At 38.6% G+C, this 26920-nt stretch overlaps 1 protein-coding gene across 2 annotated transcripts in view; it reads right to left on the bottom strand.

The window, feature by feature from the left end:
* Window positions 1-747: 747 nt before the first annotated feature.
* Window positions 748-26920, bottom strand: part of RGS7BP (regulator of G protein signaling 7 binding protein) — a gene marked incomplete at both ends in the record, with an annotated part of 34465 nt that continues 8292 nt past the window's right edge. Inside the window, 4 exons of one of the 2 annotated variants that reach the window (XM_079548708.1) lie at window positions 748-839; window positions 1943-2013; window positions 2932-3079; window positions 11444-11574. In XM_079548708.1, coding sequence (XP_079404834.1) covers window positions 748-839; window positions 1943-2013; window positions 2932-3079; window positions 11444-11574 — 442 coding nt within the window. Of the gene's footprint in view, window positions 840-1942; window positions 2014-2931; window positions 3080-11443; window positions 11575-26920 lie in introns of those variants that run through there. The other variant, XM_079548709.1, reaches the window with a different exon arrangement.

The following is a 26920-nucleotide window of genomic DNA, read 5'->3' on the forward strand; positions in this document are numbered from 1 at the left end:
AATAAATAATTATTTTTTCAAAAGCTTTTAGAGATACTTAATAGTATCACTAAAATCTCTAAAGGCTTAGAAGGAAATACCTTATTTCTATGTATTGTACAGCATATAGGTTGAATGATTTCTCTGTATTTGCAAGTTCTAAATATTTTCATATACGTTTTGTGTAAATGATATTTTTCTATGAAGCTTTTGAATTGAGATATAGTGGAAGACTAACTATGAACAAGAGCACAAAAAGCAACTGGAGATTTTGTGCAAATTCTGATAGTGTTTAAGTATTTTAGAACTTCGATACTTTTGCTGTTAAACATTTTTCTATGCTTAAAGACCGTTAGAATATGATCAAGTATTTCAATATGATACTAATAAGAACTATGTTGTACTATGCACAAACTTTCAGCTGTAGTTTAAACAATGAAAAATTTTACAATAATCTATTAACCGTAATCCATATGTCTTTTCTCTGAGTGGTTCAAAGTAAGCACACAAAACATACTTTTAGACGTTGTATAAACACTCTTAATTATGCTAGATCTATTCTGCAGCTAGTTCTTGCTAGTTCTTGGCCACTGTAACTTTAAGCTTCAAAACTGTTATTTTGAAAAAGGGGATAGAGCAGCTGAGAAAAAGAATAGGCCAGCATAGAAAATATACTTTATAATGAAGAGTAGTAATGTTCTTTTCAGAGGTGAAATGACAGTAGTTTAACCAATGTTTGATTTTCTTGGTGTTTCTATATTTAATCTTTTAACTTGAGACAAGACAACACAGTCCAAAGAATCTTCGCTTACGTCTTCTTACTAATGGGTAAGGGGTCAAGTTTAGGAGGCTGCTATCATCTGTTATAAAAAGAACAGACACATTTTAATATAAGCATGTATGCACACATTCTCATAAAGGAGTACGTCTATTATGTGTTCTACTGTTATCTACAAGATCAAGCAGGAGACTCTATGTTCTAGGCACAGAGCAAATAATAAATGGAAATTTCTAGAGGAGTCTTAATATGCTAGTTATCAGGTATCCATGAGAGTGCAATAGAAGTGGCAAGAACATAAGTTCAATGATGCCACCTCAAGAAAATGACTCCTCAATTACTGTGAGATTTATGCCAAAATATTCCTGTTTTGGTGAATAATGTTAGGGTCCCACATAAAAATGAAAGATACATAATTTTGAGACTTTCATTGCAACTTGGAAAAGTTTGGTATTAACACTATATTCTAACTTAATTTAAAGATGGAAAAAATAATATTGAGTGGCTGTTGGCACACGTCAGCGAGAATTTCCATTCTAAACTCCGAATTTCCATTCTAAACTCCGATACTGGAACATTCTGGCACATCAAGAATACGAGACCCTAACACTGACCCTCCATCTGGATAGCTCTCTACCTTGCATGTTGACGCCTTTTAAATTCTAGGCAAGTATTTCTTCTGCATAGGGTCAGAGTCTCATTACCACGAAGTCATGATACAGAAGCAACAAGCCTTGCAGGGGTAAAGCAAACCCCATCACTCAGCATGATCCTCAGCATGCTCTGTGCAATTTATGCCTTCATTACATTTGAAAAAGAAAGCTTCATGACATGGGGGATTAGTTGTGCTGCTACCTTTATCGCATAAGGAAAAGTCTATTATTTTATCTATAGATATATTACTATAATATAATATTATATATGTTATATATATATCTGTATTTATAAGCTTTCAGAATACTGTACTTTGAAGAGTAATATTCTCAAATGAAACTTGAGAAGACCAAGTTCACATATTAAATTCTGTCTCCATTGAATCAGTAGGGAAGGGATTTCACCTAGATTTTTGTTTCTGTTACTTCGACAGAAAAAAATAAAAAGCCACCCTAGATTTTTCAGATCTAGTAGAAGTGAAAACGTTTAATTACCTTAATTTTCCTTGCAGGAAGAAAATGTAAAACCTACCTTGATTTTTCAGTGGTAAAGGCATAGTCTCCCTGAGTTTACTTAAAAGGTTTTTCATTTCTCTCATATCTCTGTGGAAAAAAACATTAAAAAGATGAAGACTCTGAATGGAGAATAGCTCACAGTATAGCTTTATATGCAGAAATAATTCAGCACTAAACCAAACCATACATATATCAGATGGTGTGCACCCAAACAAGGGAGCCCTTTTTTTCAGCTAGTCTATTTTACAATTAGCATAAATACTAGTGTTAACCTTCTTGGCATCTTCAGCTTGTGCCATGAACGTGTTTTGTTTAAAAGGCAATTACACATGTAGCCACCTCATGTCACTACACCTCCCTGGGCATTAAGTGAAAGTTTTAGAAATGGGGCTGTCTCACTCTTCTTAGGAGGAAAACATTAGCAGAAAATTTGCAGAAGACAGAAAGTACTGATAACAAAATTTCATCTCAGAAAGAGATGTTGGGGATTTAGGATTATTTCCTACTAAAGGGTCTCAATTTCATCTTTCAACTGCAGCTAACAGTGTAGGAGAAATCCAACCTGATGTACCAATGGACAGTTTTCCCCTCACCTCCTAAGGAATCCACATTCATAACTATGGGCAGAGCCAACTGAAGTGAACTGCATTTTGCATTTTCAACTCATGAATGCAGGATCGCAGGCCAGCAGATTTCAGGTACAAAAACAGAAGGCACATAAGATGAAACAGAAGCTCTCCCTTTAAGAGAACATGGCCTACTAGCAGCATAATTTCCCACCCTTTGGTTTTGACAGACACCCTCTGGTAATTAGCCAAATTAAGGATGTCACTTCTCTCTGCTCTTCTTTTAGGAGTTGCTTTCAGATACGTTAAATTCAACAAAAGTGTTAACAGCTATTTAATTTACTAACATCTTTTATAGTGGCAACATTGGCTGCCTAACTGTAAATGACTAAATAAACCCTAGACGTTAATTTATTTAAGGATGAAATACTACACATACCTCTCAGTGTTTTCAATGTCTGTGGAAACCTGCCATAAATGCTGTTGAATATCTGTAGGTGATGATAATGTGTCTTCTAAAATCGGTACTTCGGAGCTCTCCTCCACTTTAGTATCCAGGATCTTGGGTGGGGCACAAGACTCTTTTCCTTTAAAATAGTCAAACAAACATGTACTCCTATTATTAATAAATGTAAGTTCAGATTATGTCATTGATGTTTTGGGATTAATCTTGCATGACAGAAATGAGGAAAATTTGTGAATACAAGAACTACTCAGAAAAGAGTGCTGGCCACACCAATCTGCTAATCAAAGTGCTGCTATGTGGTACTTGTAACAAACTAGATCAAGAGAAATCCTACAGAGGCATATGCGGAGCTTCAGATTTGACTTATTAAGTATTACGAAGATTTCCTGTTGAACTCCAGTGACTCATATGTGATATGAAATAAGAAAAACTGGACAAAACAGAACAAAATAAATAGGGATGTAGAATGCACATTCTGAAAGTAACTTTGAAAACTCTTAACGTCATTGAACACTGCAATCCATGTCTTCTAGTATTACTGCAGTATTAAGGAAAAATAAAAGATGAAAACATGCATTTTTTTAATGTGATGATTTGAATAACAATGCATAGCTGCCACCATTCTCAGTTCAATATGCAATGTATTCTGATTTTTCATGCTTACACTTGCCTAATTCATGTTCACTATATAAAAGGCAGTATTTGAACTATGTGGAGATTTCATCTGCCTGCACTTTTGTCTGGGAGAGAATGGGAGATAAGCTGGGACTGTAAAAGAGAATGCAAGAGAGTTAAGTATTGGTGGGATTTGTTGGTCTCTTTTCAAACTTGTTGTGGACACCCAGTTGGTAGGTATTCACTACCTATAGTGTCAAATACAGACCTGGTACGAAACATATGATGGAATAAATTGTTTTTTGCAAGCATCATTTAAATGAGAAGTTTCAATTTGGAGTTTGTTGCATTATTAAGAAATTAAGTATTTTCCACTTTCAGTTATTTCACAAAACAGTGTAAATAACCTCAGAAAGAAAAAACACCAAAACAAACTGTTCTAAAGCTAGAGGAAAAGACAAAGTTTAAATCAGTGCTACTGTGGATTTGATTAAGAAATGTTTTTTTCATCTCACAACGATTGTAATTTGAAAAATTTTCACATCAGGACAAATCTGAGTACTTCCTCTAGGATTTGACAAAGAGAAGGAAGAATACGAACACAGCGGTGGTTACTAAACTCATTCTTCTGAGACTAAGATTACACACCATGTTACACTTACAAGCTATGTTACGCTTCCACATCACAAACAGAATACTTCGTAAACCTGTTTAAAAAACCCATGACATTTTTGGTTCTAAAAAAAAAACATTGGCCAAGTTCTCTAAACGATGATATTCTGGTAAATCATGCCTCTGTTGCTAAAAGAAATAACTCTTAGCTCTTTGTTTGAATGTCAAATTAGACATTATTTATACCACAGAAGATATTTAGTTAATGCTTTCATTATCCTTTAAAATCAGTAGGAAGCCATTCCCTGCTTCTACCTTTCTTGCCTCCTGTCTTGGAATCTGTGATTCCAAGAGATGGCATAACCTGACATAAGCAAATTATGACCTGTACCCTTCCTCTGCTGCCTACATTGGCATCCACTGCTAACTTCTTCACTCTCTGTGAACCACTTCAACCCATCAAACGATAGAAGACTACCCCAGCCAGGACACTGACCCAAAGTGACAAAAGGGATATTGTATTCCATACCATTATCATTATTTTCCCTTCCTTTTCTGTCTTATTATATTGTCTTTACGAGCTTTGCCTTTTTCCAGTTCTCTTACCCTCCCCAGGGTGGGAGCAAGTGAAAGGCTGTGTGGTGCTCAGCTGCCTGCCAGGTTAAGCCACAATAGCATAACTTTCAAATTATTTTCAGTCATTAACTGCAGCTTATGCTGTTACTTTAAGGTAGTTCATATTGCACAATTTTTGTTGTTCATTTGTGTAAGCCTCGCTATTCATCATTTTTCCCAGAAGCATGTAACACGATATGCTGCTAAGAATAATTCACTTACCACTTCTCTGTTTGCCCCAAGAGAAACAATATCACAAGATGTAATTGATGCAACAGGTTTTAATTAATTCTGCCATTATTTGGAATTGCTGCGTTGAAACTGTCCCCTGACTTCTGGTGACATACTGTCAAGAACAATCCTGTCTATAGATGCATCCTTCAGGGATGGGAAAGGTGTTTCAATGGAAACAGTAGCAGTCCCAAATGAAGTAACAGCAAAGATTCTTTTTCCTGACTTGAGAATAAATGTACTGAGACTGTAAGGTTCTTTTTGTTAGCAAAAAGGCAAGCTCTTGCAGATTTAGCAGGACGACTCAGACTTCTGTTCAGATGCAAAGAGCTCTTTACAATACTTCTGTTGTACTGTGAACAACTCATGAAGTTTTCTTTGAATTTCAGAGCAACTACTGAATCACTTCAAAACAGTTAGGGAGGCAGCTAATAATAAAAGCTTTGCTTGAATAATATATATGACTCAGGCTTAACATTTCTCCTACATAGTACAGACCGGAGGGAAACAAAAGCTCTTTAATCTTCTCACCCTTATACCACGTGGGAGGATGTCTTTTGTATTATTCATTCTTGAAATAGAGACATGAACCCTAAATTTTACTTTCAGTTTTGTCAGTGGAGAGACTTTCCTTAATTTCAGTTGAAGTTTGATCATGCATACAGTGTTTTCAGAGGTATCAACATATGGTGGCTGTTTACGCCATTAGACAGAGGCTCTTTTTACTGTTGATGAAATTTTAATTTAAATGATGTATTTTTTATCTCCTAGCCTCTCATTCAGCATACATTTTTACTTTTTCCATCGCCTTTAGTGTGAAATAAAATTCACTGAATTAAGTAACTCTGAAGCTGCAAACTGAATCAGGATAAAGAATAGGACAGAAAATGATCAGATCAGCAAAGGTATATACATTGACTCATCACTGTGCTTTACATCTCTCCCTGCTGTGCTCATTACTGCTCCTGTGGTGACCTCTGTGTTTGCTTGATGCTCTGTTGTGTGTTTACTCTTAATCTCTACCTGTGTCTCATATAAACTTCTACAATGCAAATCTACCTATTTGTCTATTATCGTTTCCTCATAGCTAGTTATAGTTTAAACTAATAGAGCCAAATACAACAAAAAACACTTCAATGAGTTGAGAGTTTCTTTTTGTCATCTTTGTTGTAATCTTCTAGTACTCCTAGGTACTATTTTAAGGAAATAAGTGTGTCATAAATACATACTGGAAAATCAAGTATCTTATGAACTTCGGTGTGATACATGATACAAAGCTATCTGCAATTTGAAATAATTTTCAACAATAGTGGCAATGAGATGAATATCCTAAAAGCATAGTATATTCCGTTTGTAGTATGCAGTTCCTCTCCAGCTTTCAGAAATAGAACTTCACCAGGAGGCCACCACTCTAGTATCCAAGTGTTGGTATCCTTCCACCCTCGGCTATGTCTGCCAGTCAGTTACTGTGACTGGACTGTTTAATTTTCTCTAAGTCTTCTATGCAGACTTGTGGGAAGAATAAATAATATGTATATTACAAGCATTAAAGAATTTTATATGTTATCCTGAGAAACTATTCATATATTAACACATGAAAAAGACACAGGATAAGACTTTGAGACTGCTTCATACAGGGTTGTGTGAGATTCTGGGGCTGTAATGAACTCTGGACTCCTTCTTCCCACAGACATTCACAAAAGTTCTACTAAGCCTGACAGCAGGAATTACCTCTCCATGGTCGTACACTTTTGTTTTAACAAGTTACAAACTACATATCAAATTCATGTGATTCTGGACCATAAGAATAATACTGCCTTACAACTACATGAGCAGTGATTTACTTTGTTCAAACTCAGTATAAATAGCTACATTTAAACCATGCACATCCAAGATACCTTTAATTATTTTACAACACGTTTTATACTCTGGAAAACACCTCTTGTTCATTTTTAACTTCAAAACTTCTGTCCCCTCTTACTTTTCATTTGTTGTACAGGCTAATTTCCCCAATCAGAAAAATTAGTACCTTGCTTCAGTATCGCAAAGCTGGGTAAAAACATGACTGCAGTCTGCAGCCTTGGACTTCTTAAAATGTTTTCTAAAATGTGTAACTACAGAAGTAAACAAGATAATTATATCTGTAGACAATTCTAAGAAATTTATGATTAATATGTAAACACATACAGGCATCAGACTTTGGGAATGTGTACTTCCACAGTGACATGCTATAATGATGCAGTGATTAGAGCAGTAACTCAGAGTTCCTTACAAGGAAATGAATATATTATTATAATCTATACATGAATCAATAAAGCTCATTTATTTGTTATTTTTATGCATTCAAATGCAATGATATGCTTTATGAGGTATAAGTGAAAATCTAACAGCAAGAAAAATTGCAACTGGGTATAGCAACATATGTTGGAACATACTTAAGTACTGTGAGGTAATTCTGAGTTTTCTCAGCACAGGATATTAGGAGACATCAGTATTATTTTAGAAAAAGAACAATTACCATTGCATCCAGCAGCTCCTATAGACAGAAACTATGTCAGTGATTTCCTCTTATATCTGACAGCTAAGCCAGGATTGTTTATTTAATCAGAAAAATAATCAATATTGGTAACATGCAATGTCAATAAGGTAGAGATACAACAAGTAAAGAAATGAGAGCAGAATTCTGTAAACACTACAGAGGCACTTAAGATAGTTGACAGTATCTTCCTTCCCATGAAACTATAATTCATGTTTTAAAAAGTATTAACAAGTGTAAGATCTGTGTTTGTCGTTGCTCCTTAAGGCTTTGTAACTCAAATGATGGAGGAAGGCAAATAAAGCAAAACAAAGATGAGAAGAGAAGCTCCAGATCCCAGACAAGTGAACTCATCTGTTGCTTGGCAAAGTCTGAGAAAGATTCTATCCAGAAATTCTTCCCCAGTGTGCTACTGATGCAGATGACATTTCAGAATATTTCTTGGAAGAGATGGAACATGAGCAGTCATCTCTCATTTTTGCCATTTCCTCAGGAGGCAGTTTGCTATTGTCACCCTGTTCTGACAGAATGGAGGTCAAGGACCTTTAAAGCCATTATGTGAGTAATGCAGAAAGACACAGTGCTGCGCTGGAAACTAGACTTATATAACTTCCTCCAACTCAGAGTTTTCATGTGACCCTGTACGAGTTACTTAAACCCAGCTTCTCAAAATAGTTACTAATAAAGTACTTTAAATTCTGTGCTTGCTCCACTCAGAGACTCTCAGTGCTCAGTGGCAACTGAAGTCACCGAGAAATTGCTCCAAACGCAAACACATCACTGCACAGCATATGCTGCAATCTCAAATTCTAAATTAGCGCTCTTTTCTTTAATCACTCCTTGTTCCCCAGTTGCAATGAGAAAAATTGCCACTGCTTCACTCAAGGCAGTACTGGAGACATTCCCATCAGTGTATGGGTTTCCAGGAAAGGTCTGAGAACAGAGGAATTCTGCCCTAATGACAAAATTATGTGTAATAAGAACAACGTGTGACACTGGAAAAAAAAGAGATGAAATGTCCAACATGTATTAGCTAGCCAGGAGCCTTGGGACTGTGGAACGCAGTAACAAAGTGTATGATCAGAATTTGGCTATAATAAGATGAAATAAAGCCACTCGGACCTGTTTCATTCTAGCAATTGCAAACTTTCTGAATGTTGAATTCTGCAGTCATGCCGTAGAATCATAGGATCTTTTGAGTTGGAAGGGACTTTCAAAGGTCATCTAGTCCAACTCCCCAGCAATGAGCAGGAACACCTACAGCTACATCAGCTTGCTGAGAGTCCCGTCCAGCCTATGACCGTCTCCAGGGACAAGGCCATTCACCAATTCTCTGGGCAACCTGTGCCTGTGCCTCACCACCCTTATTGTAACAAACTTCTTCTTTATGTTTAGCCTGAATCTCCTTTCCTTGAGTTTGAAAACATTTCCCCTTGTCCTATCTATCACCTGTCACAGACCCTGCTGTCCTTATAGCCTCCCTTTAGATACTGAAAGACCGCTCTCAGATCTCCCCAGAGCCTTCTCTTCTCCAGGCTGAACAGCCCCAGCTCTCTCAGCCCATCCTCGCAGGGGAGACGTTGCACCCCTTGGGTCCCTTTTGTGGCTCTCCTCTATTTTCAGCAAAGGACTTTGGTGGCATATGTACCTTACAAATAAATTTATTAGAGAGCATTTACCTCAGTTTACTTACTGCATAACACAGCTGGAAATATTTATGTTTTTTGGCCCCAGTGTGCCTGCTAAGTCTCAAAAAAATAACAGACTGACTGACTCTTCTAGCAGAGGTTGTATGACAGTAGTAAGTTAAAGTACTGTAAATATGAAAGAAATCTCTCTACAGGAAGGTGAATATATATTATTCAGTGCACTTTGATAATGCCTGGTCAAGAGGGCAGTTCCTATATCATTATTTATTAACTGCAGGTTCGTCTAAACAGCCTGCATGTTACCCTGCTTTAATCTTTATGGTAATATAAATGGAAAATATTACATCCAAGTAGAAAGTATTGGCTTCAAAAATTGCCTCCAGCAAGAAATCAGGTGCACAGAATAACAACAGATGTGCTTTTAAGAATTAAGTGAAGTTAGCACGTGTCAGAAGTGTTCACTGTGGTACTCCTTGTGGGCAAGAGAAACAAATGCCTGTTTTCGCATCATCACTCAGTGAAAAACTGGTGAACAAATGAACAGGTGAAGAGGTAAACAAAGCGAAATGCTATCAATAGCACGAGATATTTACGTGGTGAATTCTGCTGGGATATTATCTGGGAAAAAGTACTTACAAGGAGACCAGACATAATCCCCAAGCTATTGAGTGGCCTGTTCAGTAAATCATCTCCGTTTCTCCATTTTCCTTTCAATATGGTCAGCATGGTCATTATGCTTAAAGTAATCAGTTTCTGTTGACTGAATTGCTTATTTCCTATATGACTAAAAAATTTCATACCAGTTTGATCAGAATCATTCTGCTTAATTTAGAGAACTCTTCAAGTTAATTATTTGCAAGCTCAGAGTTCCTTGTTAGGGAAAAATGAGGAACATTCTGTTTCCTTGCCATGTAATGCATGTTTTTCACAACAGCTTTACACTCCAGCGCACGCTGACTTTTTTAGCCCCTAGCCTTTAGCCCTCTTGCCCTGTCTCTGGAGGTGTTCAAGGTCAGCTTGGATGGGGCCCAGGGCAGCCTGGTCCAGTATTAAAAGTGGAAGTTGGTGGCCCTGCCTGCGGCGAGGGTTTGGATCTTGATGACCCTTCAGGTCCCATCCAACCCAAGCCATTCCACGATTCTGTGGTTCTAGGATTCTATGATTTGCTCATCAGCAGCTTCTTCCAGGTGGGCCAACCAATAAAAAAAGCAAAATACATACTGAATGCAAAAAAGAAAAACAGTTGAGAATCAGGGTTTATATGGCAGAACTCTGGCAGATTTAGCCTGAAAGGCAAATGCGGCTAAAGCAGCCAGCATACTGACATCACACTGCTGGAAACACAGCACCAGTCAGCTCTGTCAGAAATCACCTTATACAATTCCTGGGAAGTCCACTTGAGAAATGACACTTCCGAGTCATCCCAAATGCTTGAGAGTATGACAGTATTTGCTCGTTAGCACGAAACGCGAGGTGAACTTCATCATCGCTACAAGTCCTCAGCATGCTCTCGCACTTTCTCTGTCAGAGTTGGAGAAGCAAATCCTGTCCCTGTAGCATTCCCCGAGACACCGGAGCACTTGAATTAAACGTAAAGTAAATGGCAAGGGTAATGGCTTCATTAGACAACATCTAACATCAGGGCTAGGGGAGACATCCGTCCAGGTAGTAGTTATTGGAGGCGTACAACTGACTTCTTTTTGGCTGCATTTTTTCACAGGGAACAATCTTCACTGCATCTGACCCTGATGACAAGCTTTAACTCTGTGCTGTCTTGGATCTGCCAAGCCTTAACAATGCACATAAGGCACAGAGATGCCACTCTCAGAGGTCTGTTAAAATGTATTTTGCTTAGGAATATACTAGCAGTTTTCCCAAAATTTACCCTTGGGAATGAAACTATTTCTGTGCTAAAATCAAAATAATGGAACACGATAAACTTACATTGGAAAAAACAACAGAAAAGAAATCTTTTGCTTGATTAAGAGTTACATTAAATGATTGGGCAGCCCATGTTGCAGGCCAAACTTCTTGATTCTTTTCCTTGTAATTACTAAGCGTGACAAGATTCACTGAATGATGATAATGAAATGGAAAAATCTAACAGGCTTCAGTGGTATAGCTTCCTTTACACTGTGGTGCTTTGTCTTTCACAAATACCCAAACTTTTCCTGACAAACTTTTCATGTGTTTAAATCAGTGCCTGTGTAATTGTGCAGTTTAATACCTTTCCGATGGAACTGCAGGGATCCTAGCAGACATATGGACTTGAGCATTTCTGTTGTGTACATTTCTAAGCAACACTGCAACTGGATATACAGCCTACAGATTTCAGGATGAATTTCATCGTCTTCTGGGCTGCAATAAAAAAGGAGAAAATTTTTGTTAGGTGCAAGACTGGAAGAACCTAAGGGGCATCAAATCCACCTCTCTACTGCTGCAAGTAAGCATACCGTAATCTGCTTCATAAACTACCAAATACATGAGGAGAAAAGCAGTTTCTGCTGAACTGTTTTTAAAACTTTCTGGCAATAAGACACCATGGGAGGTGCTCCTGCCCATGGTGTGAGGGTTGGAACTAAATGATTTTAGGGTCCCTTTGAACACAAGCCACTCTGTGATTCTATGAATTCTTTACGTCTATAAAGCCCTGCACATAGAATATCTGAACCGGATTGTCTTTGCTAAGACTGCATGGTCCTTATTTTCTTGATTTTTATACAAGGTACTTACTATCAAATAAGTGAGTGATTCCTTTCTTCCTCTTTTGAGGAAATATTTCCTTTTTCCTTTTGAGGGAATATTTTCTGGTAATACCTAAATACTTTTTTGCCATCCAGTTTCAGTTACCCTTGATCCTGATGCAGCCGCACAAGAAAACTGCAGAGCCATTTTCACAGTCGCAGTTGAAATTACACATGCTGGATCAGGCACAAGCAAAATCCCAATCAGAAACTAATTAATTGTAGTCCATTACGTTTGACAGTTTCTGCCTGAATTTCCTTTCATGCCATGTTTATAATATCAGCCAAGTACTGCTACTACTTTGTGAGGAGAATGGAAAGTTAGGGATTTGTTTCATAAAAGCTGTCTTTTAAGGTTTATCCGTACTGACAATTCTGAAAACAGAATCTGTGATCTCATTCCTCCAACTAATTGCTTTGGACATTATGAAAATAATTTACCCAGCTTCAGGATACAATTCTCAAACACAGCTGTAAAATTGGACATCAAATTTCACTTTTGTGAGCTGAGAATGCTGCACTTGTTTCTGCGAGTGCTAAAGAAGCCATCCACCCAGTTATAACATGAGAAATAGGTTTTCAACGCCCATCCCAACAGCACTTTCAAGACGGCAGTAAGTGGTAAGATGGAAGAGACAGGATTTTGGGCATTTCACCGTCAGACATCGTGGAATGATAATTGATGCTTTCACAGTAAAAAGAATGCTGGCATTCTTTACACTGATTTAATTTCCTGTGATTAAACTGGTACTTCAAAAAATGCTCCTGAACACGAGATAAAATTATACTCGCAGATTTCCTCATGGGAACTAAAGCAACTCGCTTGTTATTTGCAGCAATGCTAGACTGGGCTCCTACGTTAAAATAATTTGTTGACACCAATCTAGACCAGAGACTTTGAGACCTACATCAGGAAAGGTCTACCTAGACTAGTAAAATAGGTTCTTTCTGACTTCAGAAAGAGATTGTAATTTGATTATACTGAGATACACGATCCAGTTAAAATGTTAAGTCCGGATCTCTTGCCAGGAAATGAATCTGGAGATCTTAGCAGTCTTAGAACTTTTTTTAGGACAATCCTATCAGTTTGTGCAGATACAGTTTTACAGTAGCTCCCTTCAAATGAATACTGCATACTAAAACATGTTGATTCCCGTATTTGACATTCATGATTCTTACTGACAAAGGAAACCATACACGGCCTAGATATAATGCTCCATATGCCACTGATTTCAGTGACACTAAGAAAAAAAATACTCACCTATATTCTGGGGTTGGAAAAAAGAAAGAGCCAATCTAAGATGGGCCTTAAATTAACTCTATGCCTTTGGCTCAGCCGGCAGAAGAAGGGAGAATGCTCTAAGGAATATTTTATTCAAGGACTTGCCATAACCTTCCTATAATGAGAGAGAAACCACGTGGTATTCCTCAAGAATTACTGTCCATTCCAGTGACATCGGAAATCAAATGCGATTGTGAAGGTTTCAAGAACTGGCCAGAAAGAATTTCTGCACTTCCTCAGCCTATCAAAGAAGATTACTGATGTTTGTACACGCTAATGAAAATTGTTAAGAATCACAGTAGTGGTCAGCTCGCTGAGGAATGCTTACTCGAGCAAAAGATGCAGCCAAACCGGAAAGAAAAAAAGCAAAGAGCTGGAAAAGACTGAGAATCAGAAAGGAATCCCCTGGGCTTAGTGGAAAGGGACAAAGATGGGTCCCACTTCCTGGTCTGTTACAAGCAGAACTCATCAGAAGTGTAGGAAACAATGAGCACACCTTGCAGTTACTGTGCATTGTGTTGCTTCGGGACCGTATACTTGATAATAAACCTGCCCAGCCAAGGGGCTTTGCTTTCTTTGGATAGACTGTAATACGAGCAATTCCTTTCAGCCACATCCAATGTTCTGCATCTAATTTGATATCTGTATTTGCTGAAAAATTGAGCCATATGTGCGGTCGTGCTTTTGGCCTCTTAGCGTTGATACAGAATGAAACTATTGAAGCAGAACAGGAAAGCAATCCTTCCCCACCGATACTTTGAAGATATATTTTCAGATGACTGCTCTAATATTTCCTCCTATTGTTAGTGACTCCAGCTCTGAAAGTACTTGGTGATCTTAAGTCCCTGAATATTTTTCCTGAAAAATTCACTACCTGACATTATTTTTTGTTCATTCATAGTCAAGTCCTTCACTGCCTATGAAAAATGTACGTATTTGCTAGCAATGCATTCTTGTTCAAATCTCACGTTATTTTCAAAGGATATGAATGTGAATATTTTCAGAGACTGCATAAACAGTAGTTCAGAATGCTAATTCTGAAACTGAAAATGATGCTTAGAAGCGGCAGCAATACAACACGCATAAATGTACGCAAAGATAAATGTGCCCCCGAGATAAACTACGTAATTCTTCAAAACTGCTTTTTTAATTGCAGACTCCTTACCCATTTAGAAGGTCTGCTAGGTATATTACAATATTTCATACTACTTTTTATCTTGCAGTAAAGCATAGTACTTTTACTGGTTTAACAAGGTTACATTTCAACAGCCTCTGCAGTTGTGTTTGCCGTTTCTTTCATTTTTAAGCAACATACATATTAAATGAATGGCACTCATTTCATCTGTAATCACTTAGCTGATGAGATATGGGCAGCTCTCTGCATATTCAACAACCATACATTTAACAGCCATTCTTTTCCAAGGGGCAGATGGCAAGAGCACTTTCTACTGTAACTATACTGCTCTTATTGACCAAAGAAGATAAAACACATATAGCTCAGATTTAAGTTCAATAGGTTTGAATGTAAATCAGGGGTAACTCTTCTGAAGAACGCTGTCATTTCTGAACAACACTAGCATATTCAAGTCCAGTAGCTAGTGCTTTCTTTTGCGTTGATGCCTCCCAATAGGCATTTCCTGGAAAGAGTTGCCACAGATATGGGTGAATCTCACATTAGAGTAGGATTCTGATGTTCGATGTAAGATGCAGTCTGAGGAGTACATGTAACTTCTTAGAATTCACCTAACCAATTAAAGCCCAAACATCTAGCAAAACACTGCAAAAGCAGAACACACAGTGTTTTCTTCCTCTGGAATAATGTGTTAACTTTTTAAACTTTAGGATATATGTTCTTGTTTTCATTTCTCCGACAACTAAGAAGAATACAATGCATATTAGATAATAAATGGCCTTCTTGTGGAGGTTTTTTATTCTGATTTGTTCTGCAGTTTGCTCAAATGTGCACTGAACACTGTTTCCCAGTTCAGCACCATGGATTCGCTGCATTAGATTCGTATGCAATTTTTTGTCCCCATCAGATGGAATTATTGGAATACAGTAATTTCCTTTGAGCTACCCTTACCGGTAATGGGGTTACAAAGCATGTGGAGTTCTACGTACTTGCCATAATCAACATCCAGATCCAAAATTTAGCTACTCAAAATACTGCTCATTTCCCCTAATAACTGAACCCCTTGAGAGGCAAAATACAAAGAGAAGCGTGTTCAAGTGTCTGAATTTCCTGAATGCCTAAATGCCTTATCTTTCTGAGAAGGATTTTCAACGCTAGACATGAGCACTTAAACAACTAGTAATGGACAAGCAAGGCATCGATTTGCGTGTTCCACCTGCAGGGCATTTCCTCATAATGTTCTCTGTGTGAAGTGGAACCTATGCAAAATAAAGCCACCACAAGTGTCAACAAGGACCTTTTTCCGTTCAGTGACAAAAGCACTTTCGTAAGTAGACGCAGGTCAACAAACACACTCTTCTCTCTTATCTGATGGAACCAAAATCCACCTATTTCTTCTGAAAACAAGTATTCTTTAATCACAAGATTATCACTACCAGAAGTATGGAAACTTACAAGACTTTGGCCCCTCACTGCAAGAAAGACGGTGGGGCCCTGGAGCGGGTTCAAAGAAGGGCGACAAAGCTGTGAGGGGTCTGGAGCACAGGGCTTATGAGGAGCGGCTGAAGGAGCTGGGGTTGTTCAGTCTGGAGGAGAGGAGGCTCAGGGGAGACCTTACTGCTCTCTATAACTTCCTGAAGGGAGGTTGCAGTGAGCTGGGGGTCGGGCTCTTCTGTCGTGTAACTGGTGATAGGACCAGAGGGAATGGCTTCAAGCTGCGCCAGGGGAGATTTAGGCTGGACGTTAGGAGATACTGCTTCTCTGAAAGAGTGGTCAGGCACTGGAATGGGCTGCCCAGGGAGGTGGTGGAGTCACCGACCCTGGAGGTGTTCAAGGAACGTTTGGATTTACCCTTACCACTGGGAATGAGATTGAGGGCTTGAGCATATGGATAAGAATACAGCATGTCTCTTATACCGCTATGAATTCCTGTGAATCACAAATGGTAGCCGCTTTTCTTTAAAACGTCTTCAGCCTTACTGGCAGAATCTTGAGTTGTGCACACTAAGAAACTAGCAATTATATACAAGAAGATTGGCTTGTAAATCAGCTTGACTTTATCAGTGGCTTCCTGTTTACAGATGAGCTGTAACAGTAATTGGGAGACATGTTAATAGGCATTTTGATTGTCATTTTGTTGTTGTACATTTGATATATTCTTCTGTAAACTCAAATTTCTGAATAGCATAAGCATACGAACTTGAAGCACCCCTCATTGTCAGATCCCTTCTTCTTTTTTTTTTTTTTTCCAAGAGCATGGAGTGCCTGTAATCAAACTGCTGGCAAAATCCTTCTCCCACTTGCAAATCAGAGGAACAGGAGTGAAACCCAAGAAAAATATTCTAAAATATTTCTAGGCCACTGCCCTCACTAACAGTCTCAAACTGGTTAATAAGTGTTCAGCTGCAGTGCTGATCATAAGCGTTCCATTCATTCCCAACCCAACTATTTTCTCCTTTGCATGGATGTAAGCCTCATTTTCAACTCTGAAAGCCACGTGCTCAGACGCCAACTCACGTAAAGATTTCTTTTATAATCCCTGATATATGTTTTGTGTTGTGAGCTTAAAATGGCCTTCTAAACTATCATCAATTTCACCTCAGTAATCTTCTACTCCTCTATGTTCAAGTTGTGAGAAATGTTGAACAGGGGACATAATTTTTAGAATACTGGGTATAGATGAATTATTTAATAGCTATATGCCAACTGGAATTTACGTACGTAGGCAAGTCCAGACAAAACTGTACTATTACCCCAAAACTCACTATTACTCCCTCTTCAGTGTCAGTCGGTCAGGCTGGTTTCTTGATGAAGACCACTTAAATGTTCAAAAGAAATCTCATAATAGCACAGTCTCATACAACTGCTGTGATAAATTGTGTTGTCACTGTTTCATAATCTTAAGTGCCGTGCAAGAACTTGCGCAGCACTGAGCACCTGTCCACGAGCCAGCAGCCTCACCACTGGCTCCAAGCACAGCTGTCACAAGAACAGGAATTATGCTCACTTCCTGTGCACACAATGGAACATGTTGGCTTCTCCCCGTATTCTCAGGTAAGACAAACAGGTACTGATAGCCTTTACACTGCATTTGCACAGGCTGTGGCTTTCTGGAACTACTTTCCCTGAGAGGGTAGCAATGCTCCCTGCCAGGATGAACAAAGGGAATGGCTCCTGTGGGGAGGAACCAAAGGAAACCATGTGGAAAGCTTCTGCCCAGAGACAGTCTGTCGACTTGTCAGTGAAGTTCCAACACACCTGTCTTGGAAATCTGCCCAAGAAAGTATTCCGCATGTAGGGTAAGGCACGTATAAGCTGGCCTATAGTTTAATAACTAAGCAGGCTTCACTCCAACCCAGTCTTCTCTAGAAAACTGTCGGCTTTAATTTTTAGATAGAACTAGAGCACCGGTTCTTTCACAGAAAGCTAGTTGTTCCTTCTTGGGGCGGAGGGGAGGGGTGGAATTCTTCCTAATAATAAAGGTTCTGTATGAAGGAAAGCAATATGGCTACCTTATCACTCTAAACAGCCATACTTCCCTTTGTGAGGTCTGTTGGATTACTGACTAGATGTACAAAAACCTGCTGATTGTCTCAAAAAACTCCAGGAATTTCTCAGTTATCACATGAATGCAATACCACCAGGATGCCGTAGCACAGAACTCCGAGAAATTCACGTTATTATGATAGCCACACCTCTGCAATCTGACAGCTCTGGTACCAACAAGCATTAAAAGTAGTTACAAAAAAAGGAAATGCTAATTTGTTTGTTTACAAACCAGTACCTTCATTTATGTGGCTCGTTAGGTTACTATTCAAATTACAAGCATCTTTTTGTAAATATAACGAAAATGGATGTATGATATTGTTATATTTCTTTTACATTTTGACCACTGGCAAAATTGATGTTTTTCTTCCAATAAAGCCTTGTCTTTCATACTTTGGTAAAGCTATTCATCTGAATATGCTTGTGAAGTCCCTGTGAAGAAGTGGAATGTTTGTTTTCCTAAGCTGATATTAAAGTAAAACCTATAGAGGGAGCTCTCATGCCAACCGTCATATTTCCTACCGCTTGTGGGAAAGGTGAATGCGCCACTGAGCAAGCATTTTAAGGTACAAGAACACATATTTGAAAGGTTTCTCCTCAAAGGGAGGGAAGGTAGAGAAAAAGGTGAAGAATGAAAATTCTTTCTGTTTTCAACTCCAAAGAAACATTTTATTTTTTTGTTTTCAAAATGTTTGACAGACGATTTTACTCTACAGCCAAAACATTCATTAGAATTGGAAAACACTTTCAGCTTTTCTGAATTGCTGCTGATGCACAGCATTCGCAGTTCCTTTGAAATTAGTAAAATTTAAGGCTGCTAGAACCAAACAAAGCTTCTGCTCTAAATCTGAATTTAACTTAAAGCCTTTAGTCACACAGCAGAGCATGTGGTATGCTGCAGAGAAGTACTTTACTGGTAGGAATATCAACAACATTTAAAAATGCCCGTGAATGCATTATCTGTTAAAACAAAGAAAAAAAGCTAAATTATCAAAAGCATCTGATGTACCTTTTGGGAAAGGGAAAGCATGTCGACAAAGGACATGCTTAACTACCAGGCAGAGCATCATTTTAATGAGCAGCAACAGTAGTGGAAGAGTGCAGTGAGATGAACTATCTGCATCTACAACAAGCAACACGCATTCTGGTTGTATCACATCACTTAAAAGAAAACAAGCCTTTGGCAAATCAAAAGTGAAAATGAATTGATGGCATCTGCCTGATGGCCCACATGTACTTCCATAAAACTATGGGTACGGGAAGTAAGTTATGCGAAATCATTTTCCACAAATATTCCTGGATAGAGAGCATAGACTGCCTTCTAATTTAGCATCATAGACACCGCAGCTTACAAATACAGAGCAGCTGCAAAAAATGCCATAAGATCAACCTCAGAGATCACGGTTCTTCTGGAACAAGAGGTGTGACAAATGCTGCAGAGAAGAAATGCTTAATTTCTTCAGATACTGAGGGCAAGAAGCCAGAGGCCCTTCTGATTATAATTCAGGTGCAAGTGAACCTGCCTCTGCTTTTCTGTCTTAAGCATGTCATTTACTTGCTTATAACACAGCCATTCATGCTTTTGAATATAAGTAGAAAAGTCAATCGAGCACGTTTGCCTTTGTGCAGATTTTGAGAAAACACTCTTATTTATGTTCCTCCCGTCTGCTGGGGTTGTTATTTTTTTTCTTCTGAAATACATGCATTTCATGCACATTGCTGTCAGTTTCAGTATCATATGTTGTTTTTTTGTTCTACTAATGTGCTGCAATAATGTGATGCAAGCACTGCACAGCACCTCAGCCAATCAGAGGGAGGACAAGGCTAGCTCTTGCTAGTACACCTATAAATAGTTGATATGTTGTTTTTATTAAATGCTTGTTTTGAAGCAAGAACTCCCTTAATTGCTTTTTCAGTGAAAGAAGATACGTGGTCAGATCTTGGCTAGCTGGAAAAGTGAAAATCTGTGGGATTTGTTCTGGTTATACGGTAGTACAAGTAAAGCAAAGACTCAGTGCTTTATGTCACATCAAAGACATTTCTAACTCCAAAATGTACAGAAGTTTAGATGTTTCTAAGCTCAAGTAGTTTAGCCAGAACAGTATCAGTAGGAAATATCCTTTTTTAAAAAATTAATTCAAGAGAAACTTTCTGACTTCCATAGACATTATCTTATACACCAACAGCCATGAATGCTCTGGTCTATGTGGTTCACCCTCTCACTTCAAAATATTCCCCATGGAAAAATTGAGAGTTATTTATTTTTTTGAAGTCTTCTACTTCTTTTTTTTTTTCTACTTGAAATTTTAAAATTCTTTTGAAAATTCACTGTATGAAATTATTACCACAGATTCAGCAACCTTGCCTTTTAAATGAATTTAAGAATTGCTCTTTAAGATTATGATTTTTTCACATCAGTGACTTTATGTTAGCAAGAGAACAAGTATGTATCAAGTGCTTGTTAAGAACTGTACATGTATGTAGGTTATTTACTATTTATTTCCCTGGAAACTCCAACTAATACAAAGAGCATAATAACACTATTGTTTAAAGCAAATTTTCAGCTACAAAACACTATTCTATAACATAGTCACCACCGTTAGTTGTGCATTTTCACCAGAGCTGAAGAAAAGCCAAAATGCTGCACTCATAAAAATGTTCACCAACGGAGGTGACCCACTGTCACTGTCACACTGCTGAAATGCACCATCGACCACCTCACTGTTCTCATATTCAGTGTTGGTCTCCAGGGGCATTCAACAAACATCAGTGAATGTTAATGGGTGCCATTTTTTCCACATAGAATTATAGAATCACAGAATGGCTTGGGTTGGAAGGGATCTTAAGGATCATCATGTTCCAATCCTCCTGCCACAAACAGGGCCACCAACCTCCAGATCTTGTACTACCCAGGGCTCCATCCAACCTGGCCTTGAATGCCTGCAGAGATGGGATATCCACAGTCTCTCTGGGCAGCCTGTTCCAACACCTTAGCTCTCTCTCTGTGATTAATTTCCCCCGACATCTAATCTAAACCTTCTCTCCTTGACCTCAAAACCATTCTGCCTCATCCTATCACTGTGTACCCTTGTAAAAAGTTGATTCCCCTCCTTTTTATAATCCCCTCTTAGATACTGGAAGACTGAAATGAGGTCTTGTCACAGCCTTCTCTTCACCAGGCTGAACAAGCCCAGCTCCCTCAGCCTGTCTTCATAGGGGAGGTGTCCCAGCCCTTTTCACGGCCCTCCATCAGCTCCAAATCTTTTCTGTACTGGGAGCCGCTGGTCTGGATGTAGTACTACAGAGGAAACCTCTTGAGGGCAGATAGAGGAACAATCACTTCCATGCCCCTGCTTGCCACCCCTCTTCTGACAGAGCCCAGGATACCACTGGCCTTCCGAGCTGCAAGAGCACACTGCTGGCTCATGTTCAGGACTCCACCAGGACTCCTGCGTCCTTCTCTGCAGGGCTAAATTCCTCTACATGGAGGAATTCAGTGATTCAGTGTTCTTTCAGAGTGAATTTTGTTGTCTAAGTAGAATTCTGGAATCTTTAAAAGCTGGAAGGGATCTTTGGAAGTCATCTAGACCAACTCCACTGCAATGAACAGGGACACCCACAGGCTGGCCTTGAAAGTCTCCAGGAATTTGCAACACATCACTGGGCAACCTCTCCCAGTGCCTCACCACTCTCACTCTAAAAGACTTTTTCCTTATATTCAACCTAAATATACACGACCCTCTTTAAGTCTGAAAACATTTCCTCTTGTCCTATCACCACAGATCCTGCTAAAGAATCCGTTCCCTTCTTTCCTGTAGCTCCTCTTTATACACTGAAAGGCTGCTATCAAGTCAACTTGGATATCGATGAGAAGTAAATTATTACAGGTCTATCCAAACTTTTCCACCTGGAGACAAACTGTTAATGATCATTCAATAGAACTTCTTGTACTTAAGCAAAGCAGCACTATTATATGAAATTTTATTCAAAGTTACTCCACTGTATCCTTGCGTTGGTAAGATCGGCTGTTTTAGACAGAAGTGACAAGATTTTGGGGGCTGCAGGTTGGCTTATGTGGGTGATGATAATGGGCTATTCTGTATGGGACACAGTCAAGCCCAGCCAGCATCACAACAGTTCCACTGCAGGACATTGCTGAGCCCATCAGTCACGTGTGTAGTACCTCCTTGAAAACTTGCTTCAAATGGGGCAGAATACACCACAGATAGATAGGAGAGAAGAAAAAGAGTGAGAAACAAAAGAACATCAAGGTCAGAGAAAGCAGAAGGAGGAGGTTGTCTATGGCAGAACAGACATTCCTACAGCCTGCGGAGAGGACTCCACCAGAGCAAATGTATCCTGCAGTCCATGGAGGATTCCATGATAGAGCAGATGGATGTTTCTGCAGGAACTGCCACCAGGGCAGAGCTCACACTGCTGCAGATTTTTCTAACAGGATTGCAGCCCTGGGAGGAGCCCAAACTGGAGAAAAGGAAAAGTGTGAAGAGAAAGAAGCTGCAGAGAAAGAACTGTTATGGAATGCTTATAATCCAGTAGCTCTCATCCTTTGCCATACACCTTTTAGGGAATGGGCTGAGGATTCTGTAGTGAAGGAATGTAGCTGAACATGGAAAGTGAAAAAGTGTTGTCCTAATGTTTACCTTTTTATCAGGCACCTCACTGAGGAGGAGCAGTATTGAGTTAGATAAAAGCAATCTTTAGGTGAGCTCACAAGTCAGCCTTGCCTAACTCTAGTCTGATCTGGACCAACAATTCAACTCAATGTCTCACTATCTCAAATTAAATAGCAGACACTCTATATAATACATAAATCCAGACCATAGCACAGACTTTCCAGAAAACATCTGTGATAACCTAAAAGGACACAGTCAGATCAGCTGAATGGGCAGAAATTTTTTTGTTTTCCAAAGAAATTTCAATTAAGCCTTGTCAGCATCTGCAAGTTATTCTCAAATTAGTTTCTGTGATAGAACAGTAGTGAGAGCACAGACAGGTCTGTACTAGCCAACAAGCTCAAACCAAATCTACCACCATATGGACTCTTACAACTTCAGAATCATAGAATCATTAAGGTTGGAGAGACCAATAAGATCTAGTCATCTAGATAGTTGAAACTCATGATGTCTATGGATTCTTCCTCTGATTTGAAGCTTTGAAAGTTCCTTAATGTTAATGTTAATGTCTTTAAAATGTTCCTTAATGACTTGCTACTCATTATGATGCATTATAAACTTTATCTTTCAAAAGTCTGCAAAACTTAAATGCTAAGAATTCATTCCTACACTCACTTAATAGTTGGGGATTGCTTGAACCTTTGACAACTATTAAAACAAGTATCTCTTGAGGTTTATGATTTTTGTTTCTGATTAGTGCAGATGCCAATCACATTTTCCCAAATGGGTGAAATCTCCCAGATAGGCTTGAAAATGAATACAGTGCTTTGGGTATTTGGTGCTGTAAGATCTAAGTCATAATAAACCACTACCATATGGGGTTAGAAGGAACTCTACCTCAGGCAAGTGATGCCATCTGCTGTTGTCCATCCACAGGACACGAAGCCAGATGACTGCTTTGAATTACGACACTTCTATTCTCCTTTTTCTCCATCTCTAGTAACTACTTTGAATATAAATTTAAAAAATAATTTTTTTCTACATTCTACAAAGCACTTGTATGGCCTGGATAACTTACGTTATGTTACCTATTTGTAACACAAATTTCAGCGTTTCCATATTTCCTAAAAAAAAAAAAAAAAAAAAAAAAAAAGTCCAAGGGCCATTGAGAACAAAGAGAAAATATTTTATTAGCTCCACAATATGACTGATGCACTGGAAGCAGTGTAAACTGAAAGAAATCCAGTCCATCAAGCAGATTATTACCAAGCTGCTCAGAGTAAGGTAATATTTGAGATTCTGTATACATCAAGTGCTTCTAGAAGTGCTCTGAATACAAATAAAAGTCTTCCATTTCAAAGAGAAATTGTAGTATAATAGAAGTATTTCACAGAGCCAATCTGTACAAGCAGTTAAGTTAAAAATCACAGCTGAGAGACTGAGAAAGCCTGAATGTGTCAAAGAAAAAAAAAAAAAAAAAGCTTCCTAGAAGGTTTAAATTTATATAAGGAGATTTTTTTTTAAAACCATCTGTTGCTAAAATGTGTTCAGGAAGCAGTATTATAGCATAAGGAGCTTCGTATTTTTTTCACTTCAAATTTTTTAATCCTGCTTCAGTCTCTATTTCACTTTGCAAATCGGTATTATATTTTTGCCACTCTGAAATGACAATTTCTGCTTGGAGATGCCTCTGCAAAGTCTTCCTTGGTCATCCAGTATTCTGCATTAACTGTTGCACAGATGCACTAGTAATTTCCAATTGAAAGATGCGAAATGAATAGCAAGGCCATATGTACACTGTTTTGGTAGGTCTGCAGATAAAGTAAACGCCCAGAACTTGTGGAAGTAATTGGAGGTTGCTGTATAAACGGTGCATATCTTAGTATTCTGCCATTTAGCCATTCCCCATGATGGCAAAGTTACCAACAGTTCATTTGCAACCATCCCTCCTACCATAGTAGAGATACGAAGCACTTGTTTTTCTTTGCTCATTCACTAAATGCAAACTTGTTTTATTCTGTTACAAGAAGGCAGCTCCTTCAACAGTTTTGATTGCAACATGACAGCATTTGAGTTCTTATGACAAATCCACAGGCAAGAAATGTTGTTCATCCAGAAAGTATTCATAATAAAGAAAAGAATTATGAGGTAAAAAATAAAACAAAGGAGGGGAAAGAAAGAACTACACAGAATTAATTGTTCATGTATAAGTAGAAAGTGTATTCTTTCTCCTATAGATAAAAATGATGTAGAAAATCTAAATGTAGATTCACAAATAGGAAATAGCATTCAGTGATAGTAGGTAGATATAAAAGTGGGAACACTTCAGTATATATTTAATTTTAAAACATGAATTTGCACATTATTTAATTGACAGTACTTGAATGATTCCTGGTTAAGGAATGCTTGATTTGATGCTAAGATCAGATGAGACTTAATGCCTTGATAATGGTTTCAAATATTTAATTATCATGAAACAGAGCATATAGACAGCTGGATGCTCCATTACTCCTGAGTTAGCTGTAGTGGAATGCTGCATGTGCATGACACAGGTGAGTGTGTTAGTGGAGAACTTAAAATATGGCAGAATCTTACTTTTTGGAATTCTGTTCCAACCTGTAGAATGGAGTGCTGAATGTGGAAGTCACATAAAATGGAAAGCAAACCAACCTTAACCTGCAGCCTGCTCCAGTCCTAGACCAAGGCTCTGAGTAGGTAAAGAGTTAAAAAAGAGCTAAAAAACCACTTGGCACTCTGCTCCTCTGCACTTTGCTGTGTTTTATGTGCCTAAAAGACAGAAGAATCATAGTAGCAAGGACTAGAATGCAGACTCACATCACTACCAAGGCATTTCCTTAAATGGGTTGCAGTGTTTACCCATGCTGGCACCACTTGAAGCAGAAGTAGAGTCAAGCCTCCGCACCACATCACTCCATGGAGCACCATCCCAGCTGGGCAAGTGATGGCAGTGTGCCCTCCTTGCCCTGCAGTTACCTGTTTCAGGTCACTCTACAAGGGAAAAGGTACAGGGCTCTGTTCCTGCCTATCTGCAAATAAACGAGTGATGAAGATGATGTCTGTCCTGCCTTCCCCTACCATTTCTATTGGCAGTAGCCTGGAAGTCTGGGTGTTGTTCTGAGACAAGAGCAAGCGATATGAAAGTAAGTTAACTCAACTTCAGCTCTGCTTTAAAAGAAAGTGGTAGCTGTCTCTGTGTTCTGTCAGGAGCCCAAAATTGTCAGTGTGTTCTGAGGACGTTCTGTTAATGCCTATGAGATCAACCCTTGTCAGAACTTGGACAAGGAAGAGTGCTCCACTTCTGCCTGCTGTTTAGGCCTACTCTTAAGAAAGGTGCTAAGCTCCCCTTCCACTTTGTCAAAATAGCATGACTTTGTGTCACTGCAGATATAGAACTTTCAGGTTTTCCAAAATTGTTGTTCTGCACAGGGAAGTAAATGCTAAATGAAATTTTATGTACGTCTGCCCTTGTCTGAATCTGGCCCACAGTTATGAAAGGCAGATCTGTAAAGGGACATATTAACACTTTGTCTATTGAAGCCTGCATTGCCTATGCACTGCTCCGAAGACAAAGATACAAAGGAAAATTGAGGCTGTGGAGGTTAGCTATTTTGAGAACCCTATATTTAGTAAGTATCCATGTATTCTTCTCCATTATTTGCTTTCAAAAATTTCGCTATTAGAACTTGAGGTATCTGATTTAAATGTTTTCTTTTTCTTCTTGCTACTTAAATTGAGTAAACATTTTATTCTCAACAAGAGAATCCATTTTAACTCAGTTCTATGGAAAATTGCCTTAGTTTCTCAATGTCTTTCCATTATTTTAGGTGCACAGGGTTTGTTGTAAACTTAGAGACATTTTGAACGTGGTGAGAGCAGTGTCAGTGAGTCTTAGCCTTCTGGGAGAGGAGCAAACTATTGCGTACTTGCCACACACTTGTTTGCCTGCAAAGGGCAAATTCACTCTATATCCATATCTGAGCATCCTTCCCAAAACATTCCCAAGTTTGTTTTCATACCAGCCATCACATTTTTTTTAATACTCAAATATACTTCCAACAGGTCATACTCCTGTTATCACAGTGCAACCTTTCCGAAGCATTTACTTTTTCCCCTAACTTTTCATTTGGCTGTCAGAACACTAACTGTAATGGAGGAAGAACACAGGAGCAGTGCTTTTAATTCAGATCTCCAGAGATCAGCATTTATCTCTGGCACACACAGTTAGAGAGGAAGTTCAGCAGCAGTGATTGTAAACATAGCTGGGGAGGGCAAAGCTTTCCATACATGCTGCATGTTTGATACCTGGCTTGGGTGAGCCCTAGTTTGTTTCTCTGTCTGCTAACAT

The sequence above is a fragment of the Tetrao urogallus genome (genome assembly GCF_951394365.1).
Source record: "Tetrao urogallus genome assembly, chromosome: Z".
NCBI lineage: Eukaryota > Metazoa > Chordata > Aves > Galliformes > Phasianidae > Tetrao > Tetrao urogallus.